The sequence below is a fragment of the Epargyreus clarus genome, unplaced genomic scaffold (genome assembly GCF_041222505.1).
Source record: "Epargyreus clarus isolate Ecla_fem2 unplaced genomic scaffold, WU_Ecla_fem_2.2 ptg000011l, whole genome shotgun sequence".
In the NCBI taxonomy this organism is placed as follows: Eukaryota; Metazoa; Arthropoda; class Insecta; order Lepidoptera; family Hesperiidae; genus Epargyreus; species Epargyreus clarus.
In genome coordinates, this window is record NW_027332219.1 from 9,357,140 (window position 1) to 9,383,162 (window position 26,023).

The following is a 26,023-nucleotide window of genomic DNA, read 5'->3' on the forward strand; positions in this document are numbered from 1 at the left end:
CTTTTACACAATTTAGAGACAGAAACATGCTTTATTAAAATATGTACATAATGTATCTGGATGAACTTCATTTTGTCTCCTTAGTTGTCCCATAGAAGAAATTAGGAAAGTACATAAATAGGTCATCTTTGATATTATATAATTAGGTAATGCAGTACAATGCAGTACCACGGAAAATGATTTCGATATTAATTGAGTATTAAATTTGTCAAATCCGAAGCAAGACGTGCTTATTCATAAAAACAACTACATAAATTGAAATTAAAAACAAGTCTATGAGATTGCTATTCCGTGGTATACCTCGGTTTTAAGGACAGCCCAAAATATTTGGCACCTAACGCCGCTGTATTTTTAAACTTATTTTTACTCTTATCTGTTAACAAATAAGCACAAAATTTAAATGTTATCGATTTCATATATATTCAATATAATGTTTTCATCGAAACACTATCACACACATGCAAATTTACTGAAAAAATCACTATTTGCGAAATCGTGACATTCACGTGCAAAAGGCCCAAAATGTATGAAGCATGCGTTTGATGGAGGCACTAATGCAAAACTATGCGATTATTCAAAAAACCATACACATAATACTATTACGATAGCCATATGACAATAGAGTGATAAATTATCTATTAAATAACATACCTTTTATTAAAAATGAGTTGGTAAATAGTTTATAAAAGCCGTTTTTTTAAATACCACGGAATATGGTGCCAGTTTCAGAACCCCTCGGCATTAGGTGACTTTACCTTAGTCCCTGGGGTTTCCGTATTTAGTCCAACGTTTATGTGCTTTTAATTTTGGCTAAATTGGCTCCATATCTGACCACGATACGCACGAAAGGTTAAAGTCTCCTGCGATTATAAAGTAATCCTCAGGAAATTGCGAGATTACATTTTTTAAGTGATTAGTAAATGTTATAAGTTGCGAAGACAGCATTCTATCAGGTGGTACGTAAATGACGCCTATATGTAGATTACGCTTGTCCCCACTTCCAAGCGATCGAGCAGGTATAGTCGACCAAACGCATTCAATGCCGGCGCACGCCCATTCTGGCCGTTCCTGTGCGTTAATATTATGTTTTACAAGTATCATTACTCCGCCACCGGATTTCTTACTCAAAGTGTTTACGCTGCGGTCACATCGAAAAGCGTCGTAGCGGTCATCACCGAGTTCACCCTTGCAAAAACCATCAGTTAGCCAAGTTTCTGTAATTAAGATGACATCATAACTATGCATTAGTATATTCTGTCTAAACTGCAATGTTTTCGTGCGCAGCCCGCGTACATTCTGATAAAATATTCTTAACTTGTTAGGTGTCATTGTGTTGGCAGAGTAGCGTACATGAGTGTATAAAAAAATATACATAATTAATCTTAGTAATGTCTATGGATATCAATATGAATAAGTGAATGAAATGCTCAAATGAAATGCCTAGTACTTCTTGTTTGTTATATAGAATAATAAATGTTCGTTTCCTTACTAAGTACTTAGAACACTTTAGGTATGTATTTATGCTGTATTGAATAATGAGTTTGAAAGTGTGAGTAGTTTTAGGTGTGTATAATATGTGTGCTATTGTGAAGTGTGGGGAATAGTGTAAATGACAGGTTATGTGTTTTCTACGAGTAGGAGGGATTGTGTACATTATGTGTTTATATGTATTTGTGTATTGGAAAAGATGAGTGTTGTATCGTACATACATTTGAAACAAGTGGTAGCAACAAATAATTAGTTTAACTAAGCTTGCAATTATTACACTGAATATTTTGTTTACAACAGTTATTAACATTACATCTAAGTAAATTATGACAGATGTTTCGGTCACCATTACACAATTTTCTGTAGATCTTTTTCTGATCCTATAGCAAGAACAGGAGATTCTTCGTTTCGTCTTAAAAAAATATTACAGTTTCTGACCCATACAAATTTGTAGGATTTAGCTTTAGCGCGAGATTTTACAAATGATAAAGAGATTTAATTAAAAAGTGAAATTTCCTCTAGAAAAGATTATAGTATCTCGTATCTCTTAGATTATAGTATCTCGTATCCGAACTTCATTAAAAGGAGTTCTTGGAAAGGAGTTTTTGAAATATTTAATGTTTTCAATCTCCGTTCATACAAATGAATGTGAATAGAATATTTTCCTGTAAATTCATAATATCTGGTATTTTCTATGTAAATATATTAATTTAACGGTACGGAACCCTAAAATCGTTTGCCTATAGCAACATAACATATTTAACTTCCAAAAAATGTAAACCATGCTCAAGGCCCAAACGAGCCTTTCCCGGAATCTCACATAATACATATTTAAGGTAAACTCGTTGTTATTAATACTGTTGAGTTATTCGTACGTTCCCTTTCATTCTCTTTCCACGAGTCTTTACATTCACTCGAGCGAAAAGTGGTTTACCCTAAATTATTAAAAAACACTCAAACGGCTTTACCTTTTCCTTTAATTTAATTAAATGTTTCCACCAAATTACTAAATAGACTCGTATATAATTATGTATATATTTTCATCTGCTTATTAATAAGTGCATATTTTCATTTTCTATATTGACAAATGTGTTATATATTGGCCTTAACCAACAATAGGCATTTACCTTAACTAAAGGACAGCAAGTCACTTAGGATAGACTCCGGCGGCACCACCACCACACCTATTTCCGTCTAAAAACAGCAATAATGAGCTAATTTGGCAACAATTATCAAAGTTGATTAACGTTGATTATTGCTAATAGGCGTAAATTAATAATTTAAAATGCCTCTTACCCCTAAGTTTTCATAAATACAACTTTAGAAGTAACCATAAAAAAGAAGTATAACATCAGTCAAATAATGAATTATAACAAATACCACAATAGTCTGTCACAGTAAAACAATAAATAATTATCATTACCAGGCTACATAAATTACTATAACCTTGCTAAAAAAATCGAAAGAAAAATGACGAATGGATATAATGGCGTTTTTTACTATACCTACTTTCTATGATAGCATTAACAATGGCTTTGGCTAACTTTGATTGATTACCCCGATGACCCATAAATGAGGGTGGATAAACTGGCGTCAAAAAAACGCATATAAGTATATGGGTTAATTATCATTTGACTATGGTACTATAACTTTAGGTAGATAAGTACTTAATTAAGCTTAAAATAAAGCAAATAGGCTGATGAGTCTTAGATCATACAATTATGTTTAGAACCAAAATTTATTATTTAAAAAATATATAGCGATTATGTTTCTTTATTTTTTAATTCGGAGTATATTTTTTTCGAGCGCGTATTTACGTATGTATCATTCCTTATCACGCCCTTCAACCCAAACGGCTTTTTAAATTTAACATTTGAGGTGTAGTTGGATTCGTCTATATCTTGTAAGTGATATAGGCTATATTTTTCAGCAGTCATATTTTTGGTTTAATAATAGTTAGCCAGCTCAAAGGTGAAGCCAATCTGAAAGTAGCTTCATACAAACATTTTAAAAAGAAGCGTTTCAAACGCAGCGTTTTTCACGCTCGTATGCACAAACTGAAACAGCTATCCCAAATGTCCTGTTTCGTTACCCTATCTTTCCATTCTGTTTGTGCGACAGAAAACTGTTTTTGTTTCATGGAAAATAATTAAAATGTGCGTAGATCGGTTACGTACGAGCTTATATAAATTACTGGGGAAAATTTATTGAGTTTTACTCGTAAAACAGAGCCCATAAAATTTGTTTTTAATGTTTTTTTTATGAAAGTAAACGTTATTGAGCAGTGATAGCGTAGTGGACTAGTGGTCTAAACTCTCAATCGAGTCCTAGTCCGTAGTAGCTTAGTCCTCAGGAGTAGCGGCGCATCTATGGCCGACATCAGGTAGCAATATCTAATCCTATCTGGGGTTGATTTCAGATGTCTCTGGGTGGCAGGAGCCATTTACCATCAGATGGACTGCATGCTCGTCTGCTGGTCCTATTTCACCTCGGTTTTTTCAAAGCGATGAGAGAAAAATTGCTTTTATGCTTTTGTAGTAATCACGTATTTAATAATATTTACCGATGTGTGACATTGATGGCAGGGATAATTTCACAGTTGGCCTGTGATTAGTCTTTGGCCCAAGTTAAGATAAGATAACGTCTAATGCGGGTGCACATACTTACATCCATGTCATACTACAAAAGACAAACACAGAAATCCGTAAATCTACATTAACTATTTAAATGCTTGCCTATTCGGAGATCGAACATGGAACGCTCTACAAGTCAGATCGATTCCGATCCATACTAAACAGTAACCACAGTGTCGCGTAAATCATCTCATTTAAATAATAAAATTTTGAAATATTCCTTGCTTTTTAAGGTATATTTACATATACTAAATTAGATCCGGTAAAATTTAGCAAAGTTGTTTAGAAGGAAAGAAACAAAGAACAGTTGATACCGTAAGGCACCACAACATAACTATTGAAAATTTAAAATCTCAACTTTTAAACTAACACCCTGAGAAAATAAAAATGAAAATAATGTTCAACATTTTCCTCAGATATAATACTATTGTTCGTCATAACACAACCCCTATTTAATAAAAAAAAATCTCAAGTTAATATTAAAAATATATATATATATATATATATATATATATATATATATAATATATGTCTCACTCACCTCTATCCGCCAACACGCCGGTCCAAGCGATGACAGCCAACACGACAACTGTCAACATGTTGAGCGCCATCTTGATCTGTCACGACACTGTCACAACATTACACTTGCACTTGCACTTGTTCGTACACTTCACTTAGAACATGGCGGGGTTGTGGACCTGGAAAGGAAAAAAAATAGTTTATTATATTATAATAAACGTTTACTTGACATATTTTGACAGATAACCTAGAGTAAATACAATAAAACACTTCACAACTTCGGTGGTGTCGCCACCCACATTCTGTCTCATTACGGCAGTGTTAAGGTTCTGATTTGTACGATGATTCAGAAAAAAGACGCTTTTACTTATCTACAGGAGTAATACATTTGTGGCCTACGTCAGGTCAGACATTTTTATATGTATCGCAGTGACATCTTAACGTGGATTGTTGTCAATTAATAAAAAGTATAACCGACAATCGTATTTCTTTAGTTAACTTTAGTACTTTGTTATTAACAAAAGAAATTGACCAAGTGCAATTCGAACTCACACACGGAGAGATTTTGTTATCACAACTATAAAAGTACCTACAATCGGACGGACAGTGAAGGCTTAATAATAGAGTTTTTACCCTTTGAATACAGAACCCTAAAAAGCAGATGGCACATATTGACGACGGATCCAGATCTTCTTGTATAGCTATATAAAATCATTCTATTTTAAATTTCATTTGAAAACAAAGAACAAACAAAAATATTAATCAAATTTGTTCAAAATGTATTTCATTTATTTTAATACATTTTATACTATTCCATTTATTTTAGCACATTTTACAAACAAAACAGTTTTTCTTTATAACCATGCTACAAAATATAATAGCATTAATATTAATATTTCATGTTATTGTTCCATTCACGAACTGTTTTAATGTAATATTTTATATTGTTTGTAAATATTAAGGGTTACAAAACAATTTTACTCGTAAAATTAAATAATACATTTATTTCTGATATTATGTTTTCAAAATACGAACGTAATAACAAATGTTTGAAAGGCTCATATTATATCAAAAATGTTTGCAGTATGTCTGTCCGTGTTACTTTCGGGAATTTTTAAAATGTCCCCTCAAATTCCGTTTTGATAATATTTATCATAGATAAGTGTAAATATCTCACCGCCTTGTAATTGAAGGAAGCCATTAAATGGCTTAAACGGCTGTCATTTCTGTCAGCCATTTAATGGCTGTCATGGTGTAATTTACGCGGAACAATGCCGGCATGCGTAGTTAATTGGTGCAAAAACACGAAATCGAAGAAAAAGTTCGGAGAAATATCGTTTTGGTTTTATTCTTAAATGATCTAAAAAAAAATTCAAACAAGAAAATAGATGACAGTGACAATTTAAATTGTCAAAACTGGTTACGTTTTCTTGTTAGGAGTGTAATCTAGTAATCTTTGCTAATCTATGGTATTTATTATTTGTTTACTAGCAAAGATAACGTTCTATATAGGACGGTTCTTGTGTGAAATTGAAAAAATAATTACTAGGGTCTAATTTAGATTTATTTTGTGGACAGGTGTGTTAATATGCTTTGTGCTCATCTTTATGTGGAAACACCACATAAATAATCAGTATATGAAGTGCTTATAAGAAACGTAATGAATGTAAATATCTTAAGATAAACAATGTTGAGGTTAGTTTAGGTTAGCCTAACAATTTAACTAAAACCTAAAGCCTAAATAATAATAATAATTTATTACAGTCCCACTCTAGACAAGGGTCTAATATTCAAGGGTACTCGTATTAGTAAACTTCACACACCTTTTAGATTTTTTTCTTAGAGGACACTTCATCCCTTTAACATGTAATTATTATTACCCGTGAAAAATAATAAATGAAGTTAGTATGATACAGATTACTTGACGCGAACTAGACCACTGGATATCAATTTCACTAACGAACCAATCACAGAATGACCTAATTGAGTACCTACTGAAAATATTGAAATGCCACCAATGTCTGTTTCGACGATTTCAATTTCATCAAATAAATATCGTAGTGATAGCTTTGTAGCTTAGAGTTTAATTTAATTAGCATTTTTTAATGTTACACTTACTTTGGTACGGGAAAACAGATCAGAGACAAAATTAACAATCAAACTAAGATCAAAACATATCAAAAGGTTAAAAGAGAAAACAGATCAAAATTAACAATTTTTAAACGTATACTTCTTTTGGCGCAGGAAAACTGATCAAAGTGTTTTAAGTGGGAAACGAATATCGTGCGCGACGATGTAACACATAATTTGCTTTTGATTGTAATCAGCGCCATCTAGTTGATGATACTTATGACACCGATTAGGAGAGAAAGTTATAAGTAAAAAATTCAACTGACATGTACCGTCATTATATCGACATGACCAATGACCCTTTATCGACGACATAATGTATCTATACATACATAACTATATGTCATGTTGTTCGACAAATAATGTTTTCATATATCCAATATTTTTTATTTCTCAATTATTTTTCATACCCATATAATGCAAAATAAAAGGGTTTAACGGACCTTTGAGAACATTCTATTTAATTTAAGCTATTGCCTAAATTGCAATGCCAATGAGCAGACATTTCGTGGCAGAATTTTCGCAAACTTCAAACCGCGCCAGTGTAACCTAGTATGTCATGAACTGATTATTTTATTATAACCAAAACGTGCGCTAAACCGCGTAGCTTCGGATATAAATAGCGAACCGACACACATACATTATATATGCTCCATACAAACACAGAAATAGATATGCGCGCTGGATATTTTTACTAGCGCTTATCTGAACATCTGATGTAATGGGAAAATTAAGATATAGTGCACAGTATTGAATAGTATTAGTTTCGACTTTAACTATAGATGTGTCCGAACCTCAAATTTTTGTATAGTACTTATCGGCGATACGCCGGGGGTTACGGGTTCAGAGTCCGTCACAATGAGAAATGCGCACCGAAGATAACCAAGTTTATTTTTGCACGAAGGCTAGTATAAAAAGTGAGTCATTTTCACAATCAAACTAATATTTATAGGTTTTGTAGCGGATATGACAATCTTTGTTGCGATTGAAATTACTGTGTAACAAATCTCATAACATAGTTCAATATTCGAAATTAATATTATAATGAATTTTACGTTACTCCAAATCATTTATCTTACACAAATTACATTAATTACAAAATAAATGTTTTAAAATCAGTCGAAAGAGTCAGTGCAATGTCTAAGAGACACTGAGGTTAGATCAATAACAGTATTGTAATTACGAATAATTATTTTTAACATTAAATATTATAATATAAACATAAGATACTGATTTGCGCCCATATACTCGTATGTACGTATTAGACGAAGGAAAACATAGTGAGAAAACCTGCATACCGGAAACATCTTAAAAAATATATCAAAGGTGAGATATGAAGATTGGCCTGCGTGGTGGACTACGGCTTAATGTTTCTCATTCTGAGAGGAGATCCGTGCCCAGCAGTGGGACAGTAATGGGTTGATTTGTATTTGTACGGAACCCTCTCCACGCGAGTTTAACTCGCATTTGTCCGGTTTATTTAAGATTTCCTTCACCGTTTAAGCAAATGATAATTAATTTCTAATACGCCAATAACTTCCAAAAACCAGAGGTGATTTGAACCTCAGACCCCTTGATCGAGAGGAGTTACAACCATTAAGCTATCATTGAATATTAAGTGAATATTAGTCCCTACGACATATCTCTTAGTCCCTACGACATGAAATTAAGAAAAGAGTAATCTTAACATACGACTAATCGTCGAGAGTAAATTAATAACCTAACATTAATCAAAGTTCCATGAAAGGCAAAATTAATTTTGGCAATAGAATCTGCGATTAATAAAGTTAATAGGCTCTATAGATTAAGAGGTCCGTCACTATATTGGAGAATTAATTAGTCTTTATTTGAATATTTAGCTAATCCGATATCTCTGTTAATTAAAATTAGGAAGAAATAAATATAGTAAAGGAAAATATCGTAAGGAAACTTGATTCTTAATATTTCATAGGTATGTGCAATCTACTAATCCGCAGTTAGTAATTTATGGTCGCAAAATGACAACTTTTTAATTGCTTTAAAAACGTATTCCTAAGAGCGTCATAGTTTTTAGGCTTCTGCAAAGGTACCTTCATAACCTTACACTACTTTTTCCTATACCATAGGTACATTAGACACACAAAGATTAATGTATAAACAACAAGACCCAGAAAATAAAATAGATCCATCATTTAGAAACATTTTTGACCAGGATCGAACCCGGAACGCCCTGCATATCAAAATATTATGAGCCGTCCGCCACGGTTAGCACTCGGCTACGCCATCAATGCACACAAATGTAATTTCAAAAACACCGAGGCCCAGAGTAATCTTAAACCCAGTTTTGGTTTGACTCAGGAGGCACCACCGCCAGACCTATTTCTGCCTCATAACAGCAGTGTTGAGCGCTGCTGTGTTCTGGTTTGAAGGGTGTGGTAAGGGAGACATGCTGTTCCGAGACGTTCCAGCTTAGTCCTCAATGGTAGCGGCGCATCTGTGGCCGACCTCAGGTAGGAATATCTAATCCTATCTGGGGTTGATTACTGATGTCCAAGGAAGGCAATAGCGGCTTACCACAAGCAGGACTGCATGCTCGTCTGCTACTCCTATATTATAAATCTAAATACAATTTAGGATAAAATATTACATCAGCTAATTATATGAATTGTAGAAAATAATTTCGTAACTTTAAAATGTAACTATTCTATAATTTAATATCATATTGTTTTAGTTAATTTAATTACAGCGAGAAATTAATTCAGATGCAAGCACTAAAGAAGGCTGACCTATTTAAAGTTAATGAAAAGTTCTGTATGCTTTGTTAAGGTCTTGCTATAAGAAAAAATACATTACATATATTTAGTTCTGCGTATTTATGTTAATATTTTCAATGTAATGAGAGCAGTGAAATTTGTAGAACCTTTTGTGTTTACATTCAGGTGAACTGTATTACTAAGTTACTTCTATATTATAAAAAAAATATAGAAGGAATGGGGGCTGTAGAAATTTCTTACTAGGTACTTGATTCTGCAGTAAAGGAAAGCACAGTGAGGAAACCTAATTCTTAAGATTTTTAATGAACTTTTCAAAGGTGTGTGAAATCTACGAATCCGCACAGGGGCAGGTTGATGGATATCGGCTTTTATTAATATTCAATCTTTCCAATTTTTACCTACCAAGGATCGGACAATGTCTAGTATAAATAAATTTGAAATGTTGATCTTTGGTAAGCAAACATGGGATAGATTGAATATTAATAACGGGTGTATATCCTTAACCCAACTTTGTGAGGAGATCTATGTCCAGCAGTGGTATGATGGGATTGATCCTAACGAGAAGCGATACTGTTTATCGTTATTCGCTTTACGGGTAACAATGAAACAACTAAGAAAAGTCTTGCTCAAGGCGGAACCAATGTTTTTTCTTTTTCTTTTTTGACAAAAAAAATGTCTTTTATCTTTTTTTATTGCCTCAAGCTTTGACTTCCTCGTGGGCATAATTTATAATATCTTTTATTCATTCAAAAGTTGTTCATAATTCTCTTAGTCATTATAAACTTCTAACGGATACATTTTTTTTTTATTTCACATAATTAGCTATGCGTATTATTTATCGTTAAAGGAAATGGTAATTAAATAAGTTCCGTGTCCAGCGGTGGGATATAAAGGGGATTTTAGGATATTATGTGGCTATAAGTTAAAAACATAGACTTAGACTTAGGATTGGATCCCAGATACCCAAGTTTGATACCCACACCACTCACTTACCACTATTGTTTTAAAGGTGGTAGAACTCACAGTAGTTCGACTCCGGCGGCACCACCGCCACACCTATTTCTACCTAATAACAGCTGTATTAAAAGCTGCTGTGTTCTGCTTTGAAGGGTCGAAAGGTAGTCATACCGTTCCGAGGCATTCCAACTTAGCCCTCGGGGATAGCGGCTGATCTGTGGCCGACCTCAGGTTAGAATCTGGTCTTGTCAGGGGATGATCGCATACAGTCCATGGGTGGCAGTTACTTCTTAATCTCGTTTACTTTTATAGGAGCATAGAAATCTTTTAAACAATGTTCTAGAATTCCTAGTGTAGCTAAATATTTAACTAGTTCTATGCTGGTGGAACTAGGCTATGTAGCTGGAGCTGTGCTGAGCGACCTACATTACATTTTCATAAGCGATCCCTATTGTTTTCATTTCTTTCAACAGGTATTATTAAGAACGAGTTTTATTACACTTAACAATATAGCCATTAGGGTCAACGTATGTATTTTTTATTCCATTGCCGAGGGTAATGTTTTACGGGCGTATAATGTTTGTATGTCTATGTTTTGGAAAGCACTGCAATCGAAACGAGTTTTAACATATGAGGTGTCGTTAGAGTCGTCTAAATTGTGGGAGTGATATAGGCTAGTTTTATAAGCAGATTTTTTAGATTTATAAATATCCTGTACACCTGATGTTATGTACTACTACTGCCCGTGGACATCCTTAATCAAACCTAGATAAGATTAGAGTCCTACCTGAGTTCAGCCAGAGATATGTTGCTACACATGAAAAGTAAGTTGAAAAGCCTTGGATAAGCATCCTTACCACACTCTTAAAGCACAGCAGTCCTTAACACTTCTGTCAAATAGTGGTAGAGCCCTTTGTGTTCGACTCCGGCGGCACCACCGCCACACCTATTTCTGCCTAATAACATCAGTGTTAGGCGCTGCTGTGTTGTGGTTTGAAGGGTGTGGTAAGGAGACACACTTTTCCGAGGCGTTCCAGCTTAGTCCTCAGGGGTAGTGACGCATCTGTAACCGACTTCAGGTAGGAATATCTAATCCTGTCTCGGGTTGATTACAGATGTCCATCAGTCATGTCACTTACCATCAGATGGACTGCATGTTCGTCTGCTTCTCCTATATTATAAACAAATGCCTGTGTTATCAGACGACGAATGGTTGAAAAATATCCTTATAAACTAAACTGTCCCGCTGATTTAGATTGTTGCACTAGAAAGTCCCTACAGATGCCTACATTCCCGAGTACAAACTTCCCTAGTCTTACAAAGTTTAGCGTGCTATCAAGTTGCGTCTCGCTGTAAGATATACCGGTAACAAAACGGTTCTGATTCTAGAAAGGCTCATGCTTTGATATAAGCGATCACACAGTAATCGAAGTAGGAACTTGATTATAAAAATACCCAACTATTTCCACCCACTTCGTATGTATAAATCATAACATAATATAATACATCTAAATAATTAAAATTTCAAACCATTTCATTTAATGTAGGTTGTATAGTTAATTTAATTAGGTTTAATTTAATTTTATATAATGTAATTTCATTTCATTTCATTCAATTTGCATGCTTGAAAAGGCTGAATAAGAGACTATTAATATTGTATGTAACAACTTTTCTCACTGTTCAAAGCAAATAAATTATCTTTATCTTTATCTTTACAAGTACTTCGTGATTGCTCAACAAAATGCCAAATACTAGCAAGTGAGTCAGGACTTGAATTGATTTTGATTGTTGCACTTAAGACTAGGCCCGACAGAGTCCTACATTGCCGAGTACACATTTCCCTAGTCTTACAAAGTTTAGTGTGCTACGATTAAGTTACGTCTCGATGTAAGATATACCGATAACAAAACGGGTGATCAGTCTGTGATCCAAATATAAACGATACTTATATTATCCCCGTTAAAGATTGATTTTTTAAAAAATCCTTTCATATACCTCGTCTACATCGTCTACAGTGAGTGGATCCCAATTTAGCATGTTGTATTTTTATACATTAAGCTATTCTTACACTGGATATCTCGATTTAGATTATTGTACTAGACTCGTACCAACATATGCCTACATTCCCGAGACATACTTCCCAAGTTAGCATGCGAACATTCAGTCCATCTGATGGTGGGCTCTACCGTCTATGGACATCTGCAATCATCGATAAGATAGAGTCCTACCTGAGGTCGTCCACATGTGCTTTGCTACACTTGCTACCCTTGAGGACTGAGTTGGATGGATGAGTATTTCTATACTCACAGCTCCACACTATGATTCCCTGTGTCGTAGTTGCTATGGACACAAACATAATCGTAGACGTCTATGTTTGCGTCAAGGGTACAATAAAGTAGCCTATACAAATTTAATTATTTTTCAAAGTTAAGCTCAGACGTGATAAAAATGAAATTATTGAAAACTTACAACTTTTACTAATCAAGAAACAAAGTAAAACTGCCTCCATCAATTATAATAATAACAATAGTGTCGAAATTTCAATTTTAGGCACGAAATGTTAAGGATTTTATGCACAATCCAACTTATTAAATAAAGGATTCTACGTATTATTATGACTTTAATGCGTTGGTGAGTTATTACTTTAATAATTTCTCTTCGAAATGGGCGACTGGTAAATTAAAGTGGTAAAAGGTTCATTAGAAACAAAATTTTATAATTATGAAGTAAGTTAGGTTAGTAAAAACCTTGTATTTGATCATCTGTTGTTATTATTCACTTATTAAATGAACAATAGAAATAAATAAATAAAAAAACAAGAATTTTAGTCGGTCTGTCTGTATTTCGTATTCTTCTCAGAAAACCCTTTTATTTCTTATTTCCTATATTATGGATTTGAAAAAGGTAATTGTCCATATTGGATCGTCCGCCATTTTTAATTTAGAATGACGTCACTAATCAAATCATGCATTGTCATGCAAACTAAACGTGTATGCAAAATGGCATGATGGTTAAATACGCAGTCGATACACAAAGGTACCAGGTTTGATCACTGTTCAGGTAACTATTTAAACGATATGGATTGTAATGACTCTTGGTGCAATGTGAGTTCATACTATCCGAAATAAATCCTACAAGGTCACATGTGTAAAGAGGGATTATTATTAAACCATACGTGAACGGATCATGTATAAACGCCTTTACATTAAGCTCCAGTAATGAAGTTCCAACTTATATGAACGCCAGTAATTCTGTTTCGCTTCGTTTTATTTAGTTGTGTAGTAGTAATTGCTTCGGAACTTTTCTGAATAGAAATATAATTAGATTTGAAGGAAATGTGACGAATATTTGCAGATCATTCTTACAAATGGATTTTGAGTGCTACTTCTTTGGATATATAAAACAATATAGGAGTAAAAGTTAAGCGTCACGTAATAACGACAGGTTCAATGACCCGATAGCGATCCAATTTAAATAATAAGTGATTTTTTATGTTTGTTTTTGGTTCGCGGAGAGGAATGTTTTTCGAGCGTATGTATGTAACGCACATCATTATCATCAATCCATTACTGTCCCACTGCTGGGCATGGGTCTCCTCTCATAATGAGAAGGATTAGGACATAGTCCACCGCGCTGGCCAAGTGCGACTTGGACGACTTGACATACCTTTGAAATGTTTTTAAAGATTTCTCAGGTATGCAGGTTTCCTCACAATATTTTCCTTTACCGTTTAAGCAAGTGATAATTAATTTGTAATACGCACATAACTTTGAAATATCAGAGGTGCGTGTCTGGGATTTGAACTTCGGACCCTTCGATCAAGAGGCCAAATTAGTTAACCTCTAGGTTATCACTGCTTTTAAGTAAACATGTCAATTTGCGAAATATAGGACAGATAAGACAAATGATTAATAACCACCTACATATGGTATCCCAGATATCTGAAGCAATAAATCCTCAGTTATCCGCAATATTCTTTCTATAAATAACCTGGTAATTAATATGTGTTGATTTATTTATGAAAGCATAGGGGTGTTACCGAACTAATATATAAATAATTGAATTAATGTCTGTCTGTATCCTCCAAATATGCCCATGGGTATTTGGGTATTAATAATCAATCCCAGATAACCCCAGATTAGAGGTTGGTCACAAATGCGTTGTTTTTTTTAAATAAAATACTTCACATAAGTGTTCATCTTGAAACAACCTTTAAATCAGAACATAGAGCCGCTGTCACTGCTATTATCAGTGCGATAGTATAGTCTGCGCCAAACTTCTAGTCCGCACTGAACTTGTTGCGCGTAGGTTTAGTTAGCATATGCTCCGTAACGTAAGGGCACACTAACGCAGATATACGCGTAGGCGAGAGTGGGCAGCGGAGGGTACCGGGGTGGGTCCCGCGCTGTCTTCGTCCCTCTAATATCTACAATTTGCTAATGCGACGCGACTCGTTTCTATATTCGGAGTGGACTAGCAGTTTGGCGCGGACTCTACCTTCGGTATCGTGTCCTATATTATACAAAATAAAGTTTATCTATTAATTGATTATTCTTTTATCTAAATACCTCGAGATAAATATGCAAAATGATTTATAAGGCAATGGCGTTAGCAAACCAATCGTTAATGTAAATAAAGCGAATGTGAAATGATTAATGGCACTATATGTTATGTTTGATCTAGAACGACGTTCGGTGTTAGGTCTCTAAATAAGATTTTATTTGTATTGTATTTTACATTGAATCCAATTGGTTTTAGTAGTTTATTGGTATTAATGGTGGTGGTTTTGAAGGTGCTTAACCTTTGTGATTCAACTCCGGCACCACCAGCGCCACATATATTTCTAGCTATTTACAGTAGTGTGAAGCGCTGCTGTGTTTTGGTTTAAAGGTTGTGGTCCAGCTCAGTCCTCAGGGATAGCGGCCACCTCGGGTAGGAATATCTAATCCTATCTGGGGTTGATTACGGATGTCCATGGGCGGCAGTAGCCTCTTACCATCAGGTGGACTGCATGCTCGTCTGTTACTCCTACCTATACTATAAAAAAAAAAGTTTGGAAAATCCAAAAGTGCACGACTCATAAAGCTCATTTAATTATGAAATATAAAAAAAAAAAAACTTAAGTCGTTCAAAATTAATTGCCGAAAAAACAGCTGTAGTAGGAAGAAGGTACTGCACAAGCGCCCCTGGTGGAATAAATGTACATAATATCTATAGATATACAGTCTTGTAGTTTTCGTTTTTTATTAATTGCAATTAAACGACACTGAATTAATTAATCATTCGCATTCAGTGACCTACAATCGTCGATTAGAATTTTAAAAAAAAAAATTAACTCAAATGATGGATTTTTTCACAAGTTACAGTGTTTTCAGGTTTCACACATGACGGACAGGAAAAATTTTTGACCTATTTTGGTGTTTTTTCCAATTCTATTGCAGTAATTCAATTTTTAAAAAGTATGGAATTAATCTCCATTAAATTATCTCGACAAAAGTATGCAAAATATCTTGATTCCGTGAATTATCAAGGCTATAATAATAAAAATAGCCGCCAAAATGAAGCGAAAAAAATTTTTCGATCGTAAAGCACTCTCTGATGCTTCGCATCATGAGTCGTGCAATAAGTACCGTTCGTAATGTTTTATAATAATTCTAGCAAACGAGCGTTCAAGTACAGATAAGATTATATTTCTATCTAAAGTTGGCCTCATATGCGATGCTTAGTTGGAACGCCTCGGATAAATACTCATATGTAACTCTTATTTGTATATTACACCCGTCAAAACGGAATACAGCAGCTCTTAACATTCGTGTTATAAAGCAGAAATAGATATGACAGTGGTGCCTTCGCAGTCCCACCACAAAGGGTTCTACAACCTTAAAAGTTTGACCACTAACGATCACCCATCCAAATCCTGACCGTGTCTGACGTTGCTTAACTTTGTGGACCGATGATCTACTGGCTTATACGCGTTTCATGCTTAAAACAGTCTTATACTAAACTGATTAAAACTCCACCGCAATAGTTTCAAATGAATGCCACAAGAATAATTTGTCAGATCTGTACGCGTAATGTAAATACTCGTATTTGTTGTGAGCTCCAAATTGTGAAAGCGTAATTTCTGTTTGAATGTACTCGTTGAATTAAGAGTTAGATGTGAATACCATTTTTGACATTACACTAGTTGAAATGGGATGAATTGTTTTTTTTATTATTTCAGAGGGAACCTACACATTGTCACTTGATAAATATGTTCTCTTTTTATTACGATTCAATTAAGTGTTTTACTTTTGGCTCATAAAAATATTTATTTTTCATAACATACGGTCTACTTTAACATTTAATTTGAATCATCATCATCATCAACTCATTACTGTCCCACTGCTGGGCACGGCTGGGTCTCCTCTCATAATTGAAAGGATTAGGCCATAGTCCACCGCGCTGGCCAAGTGCGTATTGGTAGACTTCACATACCTTTGAGTTTCTTCTTTATATATCTCTCATATATGCATTCCTCACGATACTTGCCTTAACCGTTTAGCAAGTGATATTTAATTTCTAATACGCACATAACTTCGAAAAATCAGAGGTGCGTGCCGGGAATTTGAACCTCGATCGAGAGGCCGAGTTTCTTAACCACTAGGCTATCACTGCCCTAATTTGGTAGGTGGTAGATCCTTTTGTGGTTCGCCCATACCCATTTGCGACTTGAATTTCAAAAGAAACTTATATTAGCCTGGCTATATAATGGAGAACCAACTAAAAGTATTTGGAATCGATCAAACTTATATCGTAAACAAATATTTGATTAGCAAAAGTTTTCAAATCAATACATTAACATCAAGTCTGTCGTAAATCCATACTGAAATTGAAACGAAGCTTATTTTGAAGTAACTCCTATTTAGTATCATACATTTTATGCAAGTATTTAATATTGTTAGGACATATTCATGTAATATAGCATAGTTGTATCACGGTACAATATAGATACTTATAATGTGGCTGTATGAACTTTGTTCAATTTATGTTCGTATTAGAAATGAATAATCACATTATTTAACGGTGAACGCAAGCAGGAGGAAACGTAACGTGAGATCTTAAATATACGTAAACAGCGTAGTGAACAGTAGCACTACCATGAGTTGGCATAGAAACGCCACTATAGAAATTGTAAATAGAAAACTATTGTCATTTTGCTAGTGAATAACATAACTACTATCGTTACGGTATTTCTTGACAACGTCTGTCAAATTAATGACTCATGGGACCGAATTTGTATGGCAATAGATCATAATGACAGCGACTAGCGATTTGATTTCGATAGGTTTTTTACGTATCGAGTTACGCCACTACGGATTTTAGTTCTACGAGTAACCACCAGAGGCGCTGTACAATTTTTCATACATTTATTTTACGCAGTCGCTAGCGAGTAATACTTTTGTAAACTCATGGTAGTGCAACAGTATCCAGTTATGGGTTACGTGAATAAAATGCACTGAATAAAATTATCGTATTAAGCTAATTTCGCCTACTAATTTTCCTAATCAAACTTTTATCTAACAGACCATTTGGGAGATGACCTAAAAATCCTTCTCACGATTTTTAACGCGGATTGGTGGATGGAGTTACAGATCAGCCAACCATGTCAAGATCCTCGTAAGGCCTCCAACAAGGTTTAACGACCACCTAATAATAACAAACAGCCCGTAGGCTTATCGTGCTAGGAGCATGTCAGCGCGCATGTTCAGCCACTAGCGGTCTCAAATGACGACCGCGAGACGTCGCTTACGACGTAGATCAGTATCGACTTATATGTAAGTCGCGAGGCGTAAAAGTGTAATAATACCAATGGTCAGTGTGACCTAATCCTTCTGCATTTAAGTTATTACGATCCAATACAGCGATGATTTACTACAAACATAAACAAAAGGCATAAATTCGAATATTATTGTCGAAACAATTACCATTGTGCCTTCACAATAAACAGATGCCCGAAACTTTGTAAGCAATTTGTAAGCGAAGACTTCAGTTACATCGGGTTGAATTTGGTCGGTTCGTAAACAAATAAATTTTAGGAAATTTACTTTTATAATCCAATGTAAGCTGAGATGAAACAGAGACATTGCTTTTAGGTTTTAGATTTTCTAAAAGCAATGTCTCTGTTTAAGATTTGGATTTTCCTTAATTTTATAGAAAGAAAATAGTAGAATTAACATACATATGTAATCTTCCTTGCCGTAGCGTATCGATTATTCGGGTGGTAGACTTCGTTGACATGACTTTACTTGTGACGTCACTATAAAACTTATCACACACACTCACACACACACACACACACACACCAACAAAAACAAACACATTCACATCGCACTTACTGCGCTATTGTACACTGGATTAGATGTTAAAACCGTAAAATCCATTACGGTTTTCATATTCTACAGTCGAATCACAACTTGATTGTAGGGTATCAAATTTCACACAATCCCATATCAAACGGTACACGCTGTAAACGGCACACGTAAACGAGTAAACGACAACCAATCCCGCATAATCCAAACGTTAGCAAACAGAGACCTATCAGTAACGAGAGTTTCATTATGACGTGCGTGTTTACAAGCCACTAATGTAGAGCCCTCTACCAATCAATTCTCATGTATATTCTCTTACGATAAGAGGGGTCAACTAAACTGGTTAACAGTTGAATCAACGCCAAAAATGATAGACTGGGAGCTGGATGCGTTTTAGTATAAACTGCTACGAGTATGTTCGTGTTTGATGAAATGTGTTATTAGCCTATTTACGTAAATCGACATATTAGATATATGCAGATGTTTATGTAACGGGAGCACTGGTGAATCTAGGGCTTTCGTTTGCGGGTCTTAAGGTACACTTTGACGTCGAAAAAGGACTTTTTAGAACGGGGAATACGTAAGAAATAAGTCGACGGTCGGCGAAAACAAAAGTCTACTTATTTCTAAAATTCAATCGCCCTCTCAAAGGTCAAGGGTGGGCAAGTGTGTTAAGGGAAATACATTTCTACGAAGTGCTCCAACTTAGTCCTCAGGGGTAGCAAAGTATTTGTACCTGTAGGAGTATGACTGTGAGGTTGATTACAGATATAAATGGGCTACAATAGGCATTGATGACAAACTTTGAAAACCCCTTCTATAACGTACGTACATGTCTACCGATTCCAAAAATCGTATTATCTCGGTAATAAATTCAGTATTACTGAAAATAACAGCATTTGTTTATAGCCATTTTGAATTAAGCGCAAAAACGCTAGCGAGTGTCATGGCGTCCGTTGGTGACGTCACGTTAGAACATCCCATACAAAATACCAAGCAATTCAGTGACATACCCAGAAATGACGTCATTCGCGTCCCGATAAGCGTTTCAGACAAGATGGCCGACTGCAGTATTTTATACTTATATTTAATTTAAAATATAATAAATCTTAAAGCTTTTTTAACCTGAGTCATTTTGAGAAGCCTTTCAATATATTGTTTTCTTACATCATTTTTCTTTGATTTTTTCATACTGTCATCATGCCAATTGCCACTTATGGATGGATGATCTATCAGTAAAATTCATCGTCCTTTGCTATTAGATATAATAATATATGTGTATTAGAAATCAATTATCACTTGCTGTAAACGCAAAAAAAAACATTGAGAGGAAATATGTCTTAAAAACAAAGGTGTTTTAAATCTAACAATCGGCACTTGGCCAGCGCGGTTGACTATGGTCTAAGCACCTCTAACTCTGAAAGGAGACCTTTGCTTAAAAGTGGGACAGTAATGGGTTGATGATGGTTAATAGGAAACATACAAAAGCCAATTTTGTCATGGCAGTATTTATAAAAACAACAAGATATTTTTGGAAACGTAATTAGTTAGGAGTTTCCACTTAATTAAGATGCATCTATCTTAATTTAGCAAAGACTGTTAAAAAGGTTCCCTAGGGATGCAAATGAAGAATCAGTCAGAACCTACAGGTGTAAATGATTGATTGAATTTAATCTCGTGGTCCAGCGGGAGGCTGCGAGATCAATCACCTCTCTGCTTTAATAAACAATTCGCAACAAAACTGGAACAAATTATTTTGAAAATGAAGGATCTAAATTATTTTTACCCTCGTAGTCCTTCATCCCCTAAATTATTTGTGAATTTTGATAAAAGCATCATGTAACAGAAGCTAAGGAAAAAAAATCGCGGATATAATTTTTAACTCGGCATCGAACCCAACACCTTCTGGAATACCACTTTAGCCATAATGCCACTTGGTAGTTTAGTATTGTATTTCGACAGTAATATTTCGTAAGACTTCAATACCATATACTTCTAAGCGTGTTTCTACCGTACGCTACGTAAGAATACTCTTCTACGCTGCTTGAATGGTTATTGTTAGAGGAAGATACGAGTTCATACCAACTCTTGGATATTTACAACACTTATGTGGCCTCCGGCAAAATTTGACGAGTGCTTCCCAATAACAACCGTGCCTGTCGCTTACCGTGCTCGGAAGCATGGCAGCGCGCATGTTCAGCCACCAGCGGTCTCAACTGACCACTGTGCGACGTTGCTTACGACGTAGATCGGCTATGACCTACAAAATCTATAGATTGCCATGCATTTCATATGATTAAGTCTAAAGTAATATACGATATAAACTTATAATATAGCAGAAACCGAACAAAATGCAGTTAGTATAAAAGAAATAGTAAAAGTAAATACTAGAAAATTAAATTTCCATTGTTCTTCTATGCCACAGGCTATTACAGTTAATAAAAGAGATAACTACAAACGCCTCAAAATTAAAAACTACTTTAAAAAGAGCTTTGAAAAGTGAAAAATGAAAAGTGTTCAACAGAAAACAATAGAGCAGTATCGCCTAAAGATTTAACAATTACAGAAGTGCGAGCTGAATTAAATATCTTTCATTTGAAAGACAATCAAAATAAAAGTTTCAGCTATTTTATTGAAAGAATCGTCACTGAATTCAAACCAAAGCACTTTGAACTTTATTAATTCGTGTTAGCCACGGAATGTTGAACTCTATTACGGTGGAATGGAAATGATTTCTGTTTACAATTCTCCGTAATAACTGTAAAAAATGTTATTACCTTCCAGCTTCATTTTCGCGGCGTTTGTTTTAACGGTTGGCGCAAGTCACGGGAAATGGCGTATGCTAATAGAATATCAATTTGGTTAAATGTATATGAAAGTCATTTGAGGTCAATTATATAAAAAAATATACTCGGGAAATAAAATCTGTTGATATTATTTGTATATGTATATAGTATAGTTGAAAAAGAGATTGTTTTTATAAAATCGAAGTAGTGATCGAGCATGCAGTACACTTGATGGTAACTAGTCACTGTCGTATATAGAAGAAAGGTTGTGACTGAAACCGATCACAGATGCGTTTTTACTGCTAAGGAAATAGACGTGGAAGTAAAGGAGAACTTGTCTGATTGAACTATACTAGTTCTAACATATTTTGCGTCTAATAATTTATTAGTATCGGTAAACGTCTGCCTTCAACCTATTTCTCCATTTTTACTAAAGATGATAATATCTGTCATGAAAATTAACAAAGCGTAAATTATTTTGATTCCGAAATTTCATATATTTAGATCCTAAGGGAATAACATAAAGTAATGAATATCTACCAATGTGAAGTCACCAATTTAAATTCCACTGCAAAGTCCTTAGAGACAATCTGACTAAACGATAAAACTAAATTAACACTGTGGCCATGAAAACTGCGAATAAAAATAATTTATTCAAAGACATAACAAGAGATAGACAGACTGGACTAGACAGATAGATAATCTATTGCAATTCTGCCATAAGGTTTTTTAAGCTCTCGGATAGACATGGACCACCCTTAAGTGGATTTTTTGCCGTATTACTGGAAACCTGTTTTGATTTCAGGATTTGCCTCCCTGAAGGGTGAACTTGTATCGATGAAGAATACATTAAAAACATTTCAATCAATATTTTAGTTCTACAAATGGGTATTGGAAACCGTAGAAGAATAACAGGAAGAAGATAAGACGTGTTATTCTACAATCGTACAGCAAACATATGTATTCAAAAATATAAAACTTAATACGAAGAGACACACGCTACTTATTATAAATAAATACCAAAGTTTAACGAAAAAGTCACACAATAATATAAAAAAATACAAAAGAAAACCGCACAAAAACCTCTTCCACTACAAATAAGAACTGTCAACAATAAATACCAGATTCTACATCTCCTGAGTAAAATTCGAACTTAGTTTCACAAAATTAGCAGAAAATGGCCACGAAATTCCCCACTGAATTTAAATTGCACCTCCGTGGAGTGCAATTTAGTTTTAGTTTTAAAACCGATCACCACCTCGGTACCGGAATGGTACTAATTAGGGTTAATTAGGGTTTTTAGTTGGAGCGGTTGCTGCGCTGTGCGATACGGGAAGTGGGACGGGATTGCATAAACTTAATAAACTATCAATTTTTGTCGTCCAAAATGCACATTGTGGTATATTCAAATACATTTTGTGCTATAGTATTAGTTTCTTAAAAGCGCCTGTTCAAATCAATGAAAAATGTATTAAGAAATTGCGTTTCGAATCCCACACTTACTTAATCTTAGAAAACTCATCTACGCAATACTTAAGTACTCGTATTATGATGACTGATAACATGAAGATATTATTTATATAAATTGAAAGAAATCAAATTAATTGAAGCTATAACAAGTCCTCATTCTATTTTTAGGCATCTACAGGGATGAATTTAAAATATTCTTTCTTAGTGCTCAAAACGTTACTAAGAAAGTTTTATTCAAAAATATTTAATACATCACGACCGACCAGTACTAGCTATATGTTACTGTAGCTTTCAATTTCTATTAAGTCAGGAAAAATATAACCCAGGAGCGTTTTTTAAATTTTAGAATAACTCTTCTTTATCTTAATCTTTTCTTTCTAAATTTACAAAATGAGCTCAGCGCGACTGATCACTACAAAGTTTACTGGCATACATTTTTTAGGGATCAATTTTAAAAATTCATCAATAACTTATTCCTACTAAGCTATACGGCGATTACCGCCACCGCTCATCACTTGAGCCAGTTGGAGCGGCTCCAAGAACCGCTGTGACCAACGCGTCCAGCGGTTATTTCGCTATTTAGTCATCTCTATTTTAGGTGACTTTACCTCAGGCATGGAACTTGTCGAAAATATCTGAAATTTCAATTAATAGCGATTTTCAATATATTTACGATACGAAATAATATTTATTTTTCTGTATAAATGAATGTATTTTTGCTAGAAACTCGTGTATATTATTTCAAAGTATGATGTGCCCTATGACTTATGTAAGTCATAACCAATATAAGTGAAGCAACGTCGCGCGGTGATAAGTTTCGACTGCTAGTGGCTGAACATTCGCGCTGCCGTACTTCTGAGCAGGGTAAGCCGACGGACACGATTGTTATAACTGGATAGCAGCCGTTATCCTTGTCACCATTCCCCATTTCAGATAAGAGTAGGTAAAGGAGTATTTTATATGGAGTATTAATATTGAAGATCTATCAGACTCAGGTGCATCGCTGCCTATGAGAACTAAGTTGGAACGCCTCGGAAAAGTATGTCTCACACAGGAGCGCTTAACACTGTCGCTATAAGACACACATAGGTGCGGTGATGGTACCTCCAGAGTTGAACCTCAAGAGGTATGTAGAAACCAAAGTGTATTGTATTTTTGTTAAAATTTTTTTGAGAAAGATTCATGCCCAGCAGTGGTCTACGACAATAACTTGTCTTTAGATTTTAGTAATACGAGGATGACAAACTATGTTTCTATTGCTGTAACACGAAATAGGTCATTGCCATCCGCATATGAAATAGAGATCAGTGTTGTCATGTGTACGGAATGCTGGCATTCCGTTGCCAAAATGAAGAAAAAATATATGTTTATAAACAAAAGTAGATAGAGAGTGAAACGTACAACACTACTCATGTATTTATTCATAGGAATTCTGATAGGTTCGTTCCACTTAGGACCGGGCGGTTCGTAAACTTTTTTGGATTTTCATTTGTTTAAGTGCTTATAAGCTACTTAAATGTCTGAATGTTCTTCCTGTATTTCGAGTATAATAGTGCACTTTTGAGAATAACTATTAAAAACGTACACTTTACGTATGCAATTACGGTAAGAGTAACTTCTTTTAATACTAATAGGTACGGTTAAATACTAAAATATTAAATAAGCTAATAAAATATCAATGTTATAATAATAACATAATACTATTTAGGTAATTTGGCTATGTTTTTCATTACATATAGAAAGGGTAAGAATAATAATAATAATAAATTATTTATATTTGTTCATTAATTTTGATAAACATAAAAGTATTTAAAACTAACTAAACTGAATTTAAAAGGACAAATAATATTTAAAACTTAGCTCTAAAGTCAAAGTTGTTTCGCACTTATCTCATTTTTTCTCGCTTTCACTCTTTTCCCAACTTTTCCTCATTTATATTCCCAACACCCACGAATACCAAGTGGAACAGAGCAGCGTTTCATCCCATATTACTGTGACCTTGTCTCTGTTTATTTACGGCAAATATTTTTATGTTTATGTCCGTTTAATAACGTTTGTCTAGCATGAAGCCTAACACTGGTATTTCTGTATGAAACTTTATGAATAATATTCTCCATGAGGAATTGTTATTACGAATTTGACAGCGCAATAATACATAATGAGTTGGAGTTGAAGATTCGTAGCAAAATATTTGACCTCATGATCTCATAAATTGTGCTGCAAAATACAAATTTAGTATCTCGAAATTTAACACTACATACCAAGTATATGCATTTTATTATGCATGTAACAAAGAGACAGTCAGACTGATTAAGAAATAGGTATATGAATCATATTTGATTCCACGTCCGTATAATTGCCAAACCGTCAATTCAAGCGTTTAGTTGGAACGTTTGACTTTGTTTGTGGATGTTTGTAATCGTTCATAGCGTGTGTTCTGATCAAGTAAAGATCATTTAAATTTAAATTTAAAGTAAGGAAAACATCGTGAAGAAATCTGCGTACCTGAGAGCTCATAAGGAAAAAATGTTCTCAAAGGCATGTGAAGTCTTCCAATACGAACTTGGCCAGCACGGTGGATTATGGTCTAATTCTTCTCATTCTGAGAGGAGACCCGTGCCCAGCAGTGGGACTGTAATAGGTTGTCCGTGGCGTTCGTACCGTATGAGACACGTGGCAAATACATTGCATGGGGCCCTAAGAAAACTCGTCGTAGTTTAATTTTACAAATTTCTCATAGGCATTTTTCGCTCTCGAATACGTAATTTAGTGATTGTTTCGTCCTAACGACCATTTTTTAATAAATTTATTTTTCACTGATTTGTGCACATTTTAGAGATTTTTATATTTACTTTCAAGCTCGCAATCTCTCGGGGCAGGGCCCGTAGTATTTTGCCAGTCCTGCCACCTTATAGTTACGCCACTGGATTTTTTTT

General features: G+C 34.6%; 1 protein-coding gene across 13 annotated transcripts in view; it reads right to left on the minus strand.

Annotated features, from left to right (window-relative positions):
* Nucleotides 1–26,023, minus strand: part of nrm (neuromusculin) — a 524,966-nt gene that overhangs the window by 476,597 nt on the left and 22,346 nt on the right. For all 13 annotated transcript variants that reach the window (XR_012102726.1, XR_012102724.1, XR_012102727.1 and 10 more), the window contains exon 2: nucleotides 4,663–4,819. Coding sequence is in view for 9 of the 13 variants with exons in the window: in XM_073077935.1 (XP_072934036.1) it covers nucleotides 4,663–4,732 (70 nt within the window). In the remaining 4 variants the exon portion in view is untranslated. The remainder of the gene's footprint in view (nucleotides 1–4,662; nucleotides 4,820–26,023) is intronic.